General features: G+C 36.9%; 1 protein-coding gene across 1 annotated transcript; it reads left to right on the top strand.

Moving 5' to 3' along the window:
• The first annotated feature begins 504 nt into the window (after positions 1-504).
• LOC114184545 lies at positions 505-1,936 on the top strand. Its single transcript, XM_028071852.1, has 2 exons — positions 505-577; positions 1,590-1,936. The coding sequence occupies exons 1-2, from the start codon at positions 505-507 to the stop codon at positions 1,934-1,936; spliced, it is 420 nt and encodes a 139-aa protein (XP_027927653.1).
• The last annotated feature ends 8,149 nt before the right edge of the window (positions 1,937-10,085 follow it).

The raw sequence follows: 10,085 nt of genomic DNA, 5'->3' as shown, positions 1-10,085 counted from the left end.
TTCTCCAAGATGGTTCAGCCGTTGACACAACTCACTAGAAAGGATCAACCTTTCTCTTGGATAGATGAATGCAAAGCTTGCTTTGAAGATATGAAGAGAAGGTTGACAACCGCACCAGTGTTAGCTATTCCAGACACGACTAAGACGTTTGAAGTGTACTGTAACGCTTCATACCAGGGTTTGGGTTGTGTGTTGATGCAGGATAAAAGACCAGTGGCCTATGCGTCGAGACAATTGAAAGTGCATGAGAAGAATTATCAGACGCATGACATGGAGTTAGCTACAATAGTGTTTGCCCTCAAAACCTGGAGGCACTACTTGTATGGCTCCCAATTCCAAGTCTTTAGCGATCACAAGAGCTTGAAGTACTTGTTTTATCAGAAGGAGCTTAATATGCGACAAAGGAGGTGGATGGAATACCTTAAAGACTACGAATTTGAATTGTTGTACCATTAAGGTAAAGCTAATGTTGTCGCAGATGCTCTTAGAAGGAAAAGAGTGCATATGTCGGCATTGATGGTGAAGGAGCTAGAGCTGATCGAGAAGCTCCGAGATATGAATTTGGGATTACATATCGGTATAGGCCACGTTCGGTGTTGTATGTTGAGAGTTACTAATGAGTTTCTGGAGAAGATTCGAGTGAAGTAGGGTAATGATCAAGAACTACAGCAGATTATTGGATGGTTGGGCACGAATAAGGGAAGAGAGTTTAGTATGGGCACAAACGCCATTCTACGTTTCAAAGAGAGATAGTGTGTACCTAAAAAACCTACATTGAGGAAGACGCTCTTAGAGGAAGGGCATAAAAGTCATCTTAGCATACACCTATGTATGACTAAGATGTATAAAGATCTGAAAGCGACTTTCTGGTGGATTGGTATGAAGACAGATATGGCAGACTATGTGGCATCTTGTTTGGTGTGCCAAAAGGCGAAGATTGAACATCAAAGGTCGGGTGCTACGTTGGAGCCTCTAGATATCCCTCAATTGAAATGGGACGCATTTTCATGGACTTTGTAACACATCTGCCGAGATCAGTGAAGGCTCATGATTCAATCTGGGTAATTGTAAACAAATTGAAGAAATGTGCGCACTTTCTACCAATTACTTAGAAAATGTCTATGGACAAACTGACAGACTTGTATGTTAGAGAGGTCGTCAGGTTACACAGTGTGCCAGCGAGTATAGTGTCAGACCGCGATCCAAGATTCACATCGAGGTTATAGCAATTGTTGTAGGCAACATTGGGTACTTAGTTGAGATTGAGCTTAACTTATCACTCTCAGACAGATAGTCAGTCTGAGAGAACCATATAGTCATTGGAGGACTTGTTGAGGACTTGTGTGTTGGATCACCTAGGCACTTAGAGTGATATGCTACCATTGGTGGAGTTCACGTATAATAATATCTATCATTCCAGTATTGGTATGGCACCATACGAGGCTTTGTGTGGTAGGAGATGCAGGACACCGTTGTGTTGGCAACAAGATGGAGAGTCAGTGGTGCTCGGGCCAAAATCTTTTACAGAAAAGTCAGGGTTATATAGGATCAGATGCGGGCAACTTAGAGTAGGTAGAAGTCTTATGCAGATAAGAGGAGAAGGTCGCTTGAGTTTGAGGCAAGTGACCATGTATTCCTCAAGGTTACACTGACAATTGGTATTGGGAGATCTCTCAAGTCGAGAAAGCTGACTCATAGATTCATCGGGTCGTACCAGATCACGAGGAGGATTAGACCAGCAGCTTATAAGATTTCTTTGCCACCTAACCTGGAAAACCTGTACAATGTCTTCCATGTATCACAACTGAGGAAGTACATTGCAGATCCCACGCATGTACTAGAGGAAGACGATGTTCAAGTATGCGAGGATCTAACAGTTGGAGTTGGACCAGTGAGAATCTTAGATTCTCAAGTCAAGCAACTCAGAGGAAAGTAGATCCGAACGGTGAAAGTCCTTTTGGATGAGGCGACCCAGGAGATGACGTGGGAGATGGAGGATCTCATGAGGAAGTTGTATCCTCACCTATTTCCTGGTAAGTCCAATTTTCGGGGACGAAAATTTTATAAGGTGGAGGAAATGTTGATTAATATGACATGGAAAAGTACTAGCTCAAGTGGTTGAAAGTACTTGGCTATGTTAAGAGGACTTGGGTTCAAGTCCTATGTATGTCATTTATGTGTTATCTAATTAATTATTATTTTAATAATATGCTTAATCATGATGAGTGAAAGTATAATCCTAGAATTATAGGAATTATCATGAAACATGAATTGGTTGAATGGTTGTGCATTGATTTTACATTGTCATGGGTATGGGTAAAAACCTTGGTAGATCCAAATTAAACTTTCTTTTTGCCAAAATTCTCTTTGGCTTGAATGTGAAAGGGCAGAGAAACCCTAGCTGACAAAGGGGCACTCAAGAGGGGCTGGAAAAACAGCCACTAAAGAACCTTGAATCGCAATTAAACACTAGTTTAATGTCAATTTTCGTTTTTGGATTTATTGTGAGTAATCAAGTGAATTTAGAGTAAGAGAGAGAAGAGAAATAGAAAGAAAGACATAGGGCAACCTTGGGAATTCTCTGGGAATCCTTTCGAGAGAAAAAATGGACTGCATTTTTGTGAGGAATTGAGAACTGTTGCCGAAAGCGTCAAGGGAGGACATCGTTGACTAAGAGGAGCTTTAATTTCTCAAGATTAAGCAAGGAAATCCAGGTTAGGGGAGTTGAACTCATTTCATGTTTTTGATATATTGTATGATATATGATATGAGAATATATGTTTCCTTCTAAATTTTCTCGTAATTTTGGGTTTCTGGAAATTTTTCAGAAACCGCCTGGCGGGCCTTCAAGGCCGCTAGGCAACTCATTCGTAGCTATTACTTTGACATCAAAGAAGAGTTCGACCCAATGCTTTATTTTTGTCCTAGTTGATCTCGATTCGACATTAATAGTATATTGATTTTTCCCCAATAACCGAATACTTTTGTCTATAAATACTGCATATTTTATTCCATTCATAAATCTATTTTCTTCCTTATGAGTTCTAGTCTCAATTAAAATACTAGTTTTTACTGTTCATATGTTATGATTTGAATATACCACATTAATTTTTTATGTATGGATGATGAGATTCCATTGATACAGAGCCACTCATTCTTTTTTCTCTGACAGATGGTCAGAACTTCATCTGGGTTCGAATCCTACTGATAGGTCTACTAGAGATCAGAAATTGTTGAAAAAAGAACAAAAGAAACATCTTGCTTTTTCCAAGCGATCGGAACAGAAAGAAATAGTGAAATTATTCAAGATAATTATGTACTTACAAAATACCGTCTTTATGTGATTTTCTGCATTCCTAAGAGGAATTACCTAGCGGTGAGCGATGTAAGATCCGCGAAATTTAATTAATTAAATAAATAAATTATTAATAAATGTGGGTAGTGAGAGCCTTTATGGCATTAAATGTTGATTGATGTGACAAGGAGCATCCAAGAGAGGCTGAAAAACAATTCATAATGACCTATTGAATGACAATTACCATCAACATTAAACCAATTTTCATTTTGGAACATTTACCTATCATTAAGGCACCATTAAAAGACCAATTTTGTGTGAGAAGAAAGGATATGTGTATGCCATTGTTGCCTAGTGAGAAGAGAACGAATTTGGAGAGTATGCTGTGAAAATTGAGAGTAACTGAGAGCTAAATTGAGGGGAAGTGCTAGGTGACATAGTGATCAAGGGAGAAGGCAAGAACTCACAAGTTAAGCAAAAGGAAACTAGGTTAGGGGAGCTTTTACTCGTTAATTTTTATAATTTAGGATAAATTGCATGATAAATATAGTATGATTATACATGGATACCTTATGTTCTGTTTAAATTTCGTGTTTTTGGAAATTTACAGAAACCGCCTGGCGGGCGAAGAACAATCGCCAGGCGACTCATGTTGTTTGTCTACATTTCTAGGTTCCTGAAGAGGAACCGCCTGGCGGCACAATCCTGACCACCAGGCGATGCATGTGTTGTAACCCAGTTTCTGGGTTTTGTTTGAAGGGCCTGGCGGGGAGGAACACCTGCCAAGTGACGCAGGCTATTTTGGCTTGATTCTTGGTTTGTTTTGGGTTCTGGGCTATTTTTTATTAGTGGAAAGGGTGTTAAAATCATTAATTAATCAAATCGAATGGAATAATTGTGAAATTATGAGGTAATGAGAGAAAAATTGATGATTTCGGTATATTCTCGAATTAGGGTTCAAATAATTGGGGAATCTTAGGTTTTAGAATCAATTGCAACATAAATTGGATTGATAGAGATTCGTTTTATGATAATTTAACAGTGGAACGTAGTTAATTGTAGTAAGATTGAATGAATTGCTAAAAATGGTGATGAAGATTAAATTGGAGCTCTTAGGTGCAGGAAGATTCTGGGGATTTCCTAGAATGTGTATGCATCACCTGGCGGTACCGTGATTGCCGCCATACGCCATAAGCGGGTCAGTGGCACTTGGTGATTTGGGACGATCCGAGGGTTGGGAATTTGGCGTAGAATAAATTAGGGGTGCAACGATAGTGTTACCAGATGTAGGACTTGGTGATTCGAATTTGAGAAATTCATGAGATATGACAATGTGAAATTAGTAGACTTTGAGTTGGTTAGGAGAAGTTGAATTAATGACAAGGAGCATAAGTTAAATTCAGTTAGGACCTTAAGGACTTGTAGGAAAAATTTTGATGTGGGAGTTGCGAGGCTATAAGGAGTTGTCTACGGTGAAAGAAGTGATATAATCCTAAGGTACAGTATAATTGGTATGTTACCTTTAAGGGAGTAGAGATTGGTTAAATGGTTGGACACTATGATAGGTCAGTTAGGTTATGATTTGGCCTAGAGTTGGATAATATGGTTTTCACTTAATGGGTTCTAAGGAATTGGTATGGGCAAGAGAATGAATCTACCAATGAGTATGTCTATGATAGAAGGACATAAGAAAGGTGAGTTCATGACCATAGACTGGAAAGTAGGTGACTGGTAATTATGCGACATATCATGGAGGGGTTGAGAAGGACTTGAAATCACATCAGAGAGGCCCAAACCAATACAATTCGATGTACTAGTGTAGCGCCTGGTGGTGGAGTTTGGACCGCCAGGCAATAGCTAAAAATATAGGGGTTGTTGGACCTCGTGGCGCCTAGCGGTGAGCGTTGCATACCTTGAGTTGTGGCTCGGAATTACATCTCTTGAGTTGTGGCTCGGGATGGCGGATGAACACGAGGAACTCTTGAATTGTGGCTTGGGTTGCTGAGTGTTGCCGGTGTGAATGTGTGTGTTGTGGCGCGTATGGATGGGTCCAGTTAGATTGCCCTCCTCAGTATTAAGCTGACGAGTTTGGTAGTCTTGGGACGTTACGAATGTTATTCGTATTGGGAACTCCACCTGGCGTTACGGAGTGTGGTCATGGTTTCCCGTACGTGCTCTACCAATTGTGGCTAGTAGGTGTGGCAGCAAGACATCTTGAGGTACTCATCAGAAGACGTAGAACACGAGTAACATGGTGGTGGCCATGTTGTGTGGAATCAAAGGATAGTAGTTCCTATGATGTGTGTGAATGGTTCATGAATTGTATGTATATGTTTTATACTGTTAGCTCACCCTATCTACTTGTGTTTGCCGATGATCGTGTATTGCGTTACAAGTGAGCAGAGGATGGGTCAAGTGGATCTGGTGAGGCTTAGAGACGGAGTGGGGATAGACCAAGAGAAAAGAGTTTTCAGAGTTTTTATGTTTTATGGTTTTTTAAATAAATTGTAAACTTTTATATTATCAAACTTTGATATTGTAATTGAGTTTATCAGATGAGTGTGAAGCCTGTTTCGAGGATATGAAGAGAAGATTCACAATCGCACCAGTGTTGGCCATTCCAGACATGACCAAGATGTTTGAGGTGTACTATGATGCTTCATATCAGGGATTGGGTTGTGTGCTAATGTAGGAAAAATGGCCAGTAGCCTATGCGTCGAGACAGTTGAAGGTGCATGAAAAGAACTATCTTACTCATGACCTGGAATTAGCTGCAGTAGTGTTTGCTCTCAAGACATGGAGGCATTATTTGTATGGTTCATAGTTCTAGGTGTTCAGCAATCACAAGAGCTTAAAATACTTGTTTGATAAAAAAGAGTTGAACATGAGACAAGGGAGATGGATGGAACACCTAAGATTATGACTTTGAGCTTTTATACCATCCTAGTAAAGCCAATGTTGTTGCAGATGCTCTGAGTAGAAAATGACTCCACATGCCTTCACTAATGATGAAGGAATTGGAACTAATTGAGAAGCTGCAAGATATGAACCTGGAAGTACAGGTGAGTTCAGATTATATTAGATGTGGCATGTTGAGAGTCACCAATGAGTTCCTAGAGGAGATTCGAGTGTAATAGAGTAAGGATCAAAACTTTCAACAAATAGTCGGGTGGTTGGGCACCGATAAAGGGAAGAAGATTCTAGAAAAAGGTCATAAGAGTCGTCTTAACATATATCCTGGTATGACTAAGATGTATAAAGATTTGAAAGCAACTTTCTGGTTGACTAGTATGAAGACAGATGTGGCAAACTATGTGGCATCTTGCTTGGTGTGGCAAAATATGTGGCATCTTGCTTGGTGTGCCAAAAGGCAAAGATTGAACACCAAAAGTTGGGTGGAATGTTAGAGCCTCTAGATATTCCTCAATGGAAATGGGACGACATCTCCATGGATTTTGTAACTTATTTGTCGTGGTCAATGAAAGGGCATGACTCGATCTGGGTGATTGTAGACAGGTTGACGAAATGCGCTCATTTTCTACCTAATAGATAATGAGTATTTTAATAATTTAAATAAGAATAAGGATATGGCGGGTATTGGGATGGGGATAGGGATAGGGATAGGGTGGATATGTACATCCCCATCTCCACAGTCAATTCAAAAAGTCGGGTATTTCCTATACTCATACCCATATCCAGTCATTATGGAGATTCTTCGTCAAGACGAGGATGAATTCGAACAATACCCACGGGACGGGTTTATTTGTCATTCCTACTAATTAAATATTGTAGTTTAGTATTTTGTGAAAGGAGTCTAAGGTTATATTCTATGATAATCATTTAGGCTTTTTCTAATAAATTACTTGTTTCTTATTAGGGTTTGAGGGGTAGATGGTTGAAGTGTGTAACATCCTAGTCGGATATTACTTATTTAATAAAATTAAAAAATAAAAACATAAAAACTGCATTTATTTAACACATCTTCCCAAAACACGAGAAAAAAATTAACTTTAATTATAAATGCCAAAATGTCAAAACCATAAGTTAACCTTAAATTTTACATATCCAAAACCAATAATAATTCCAGGTTACAAAGGTAGTGGGAATGAACAATAGAAATAAAGAAAATCCCAAGTTGTCCCGCTCCAATGCTAAGTCTCACCGGCACCTCCTGCAACATCATCTGCTCCCATGTAACGAGTTATATGATCATCGTCAAATACATACACATAGGGTGAGGTCAAAAGAATAGAAAATACATTACAATATACAATAAAATAACAATTTAACACCCCTCACACTTCACCACTTCCTCTAGATGCCTCTTGATTCTACACCCTTTGATGGTTACTTTGGTTGATACTTACTGCCACCAGCGTCTACTCGCCCGTCCGACTACAGGCCACCACCTAGGGTCCACACGTGGGAATAATCTTGTTACGGATTACAATCTGCAACACCAAGTGGAATTCCCCAATACGAACTGCAGTCTGTATTTGTCCTAAAACTACCAAACTCGTTAGTTAATATCGAGGGGAGCAATCTTCCGGAACTCATCCGTACGAGCCACGATCTCTCACACTCCACTAGACTTCCAACACCACCAGGCTACAACCTCGAATGGTCAAGTGTTACCCCAATACAAGCTCCACTTGTAACTGGGCCCCCAGTAAAATCATCGCCTTAAAACCTCCATCCAAAGCTGGGTAGAATCCTCCATGCAATCCAACTCTACACTCGAAACCACCTGGCGCTTCATGCACGTCGCGTGGCGGAAATTAGTTCTAGACCGCTTGGCGCAAACCACACGGCAGCAGGTGCCACGCACCTTTTAGTTCCTTTGCCAAACCGTTTTCGCATAACGGAACCACCCCCTTCCACCAAGCGCAACTCGCCCTAGAGCTTCCCTAATTTCCCTTTATCGCCTGGCGGCACGGGGTGAGACGCTACGCACCACATCAGTAGCGTCACACTACTGGTTTTTGGCCTTTTGGAACTGGTTCCAAGGAACCCAACACCCAACATAAATCAATCATCACCCAAAATGTTTATCCAATCATAATAACATGATTGATACATAGTCCACACACTCACATGCATTATGAATTCATTACACAATTTATTTGACCAAGTAAAGCATACCATGTGAATTCCTAACACATCCACAACTTGCGCATACATATAATACCCAAACAGACCATGTTACCATACCATTGTCAAAATAACATAACCCCTATTACTCTCTTTTATTCCCCTTAGCACATGTTATACTCATTTTAGCCAAAATATAAAACCCCATATCTAACATTTGTCCCTTTCCTAAAGCCTTTTCACCATAGTGGTCAATCTCGTTTACAGCAAAGTAGATATCATTCCCAAAACACTAAGGTTTCCCTCTCTGCGCATCTAAAATGCACACCGCACAATTTCCCCAATAAATCGCCCGACGGTAGGTTACGTCCCACCAGGCGGCGCATAAAACCTGAACGACACTCAAAATTTTCGTGTACTTGGGAACCTAATTTCTTTTCCAATTCCATAACCACTTTACCAATTACACATATTAGCACATCAAAATTCCAAGTCCAACAATCACACCCATACAATTTATGCATATATTGGCTAAAACAGATGATACAATCCATCCCTCATGCTTGCACCCCTTTCCAACCAGATCATGAACCCCTCATAACAAGTATTAGTATTTCTAATTATTAATAATATTATTATTATAAATATTATTTATAGTGATAGTAGTAAAATTATAACCCATATTAATATAATAATAATAATAATAATAATAATAATAATATTATTATTATTATTATTATTATTATTATATGTTACTATTATATATTATTACTATTAGTATTATTAACATTAGTAGTAAATTTATTATTGTTATTAGTAATATTAATATGTAATATATTATTGATATGAGAAAAGATGTACTAGAAAAATTATTATTATTATTGTTATTATTATTATTATTAGTATTACTATAATTAATAATAGTTACTTTTACTATTATTATCATTAATAAAAATTATAATTAAGAACTATAATTATTATAATATTATTATAATTACTATCATATCTAATTTAAAAAATTAACATTTCAAAAATATTATATTATTAACCACCATAATTATTATAATTATTAATATTAATTTTATTATCCATAATTATTATTATTATTACTATAAATATAATAGTTATTATTATTATTATCAATATTATTATATACTATAATTATTTTATTTTTATCATTATTATTATTATCGATATAACTATAATTATTATTATTATTATCAACTCTAACTATAATTATAATTATTATTGTTAAGTATAATTGTTATTATCGTTATTATTATCAACTATAATTAATTATTATTGTTACTATCAACTATAAATATTGTTTTCATTTTTATTAACTATAATTATTTTTATTATTATATACTATTATTATTATTATGTTATTATTATTATTAAGAACTATAGCTATTATAATAATAATAATTATTATTATTGTTAAATACACATTTTACTTTTACTTACTATATAGGAATCATGTTTCAATTATTGTTAGATACACATTTTATTGGTTTTTATCTCTACATTCGAATAATTATTTCAATTCAAAAAATAGTTACTAAAATTAGTAAAATAATAAAACTAAAAAATGATTTTTTTATTATAAATAATTATTTAAATTTAAAATATAAAAATTAAGAGGATAAAACTGAAAAACAAAAAAGGACACCAAATATATTTATATCTTTATATATGT

This window comes from Vigna unguiculata, chromosome 5 (assembly GCF_004118075.2).
Source record: "Vigna unguiculata cultivar IT97K-499-35 chromosome 5, ASM411807v1, whole genome shotgun sequence".
NCBI classification, from domain to species: Eukaryota; Viridiplantae; Streptophyta; class Magnoliopsida; order Fabales; family Fabaceae; genus Vigna; species Vigna unguiculata.
Note: the sequence above shows the minus strand (reverse complement) of the source record. Positions and strands in the feature narration are given on the sequence as shown.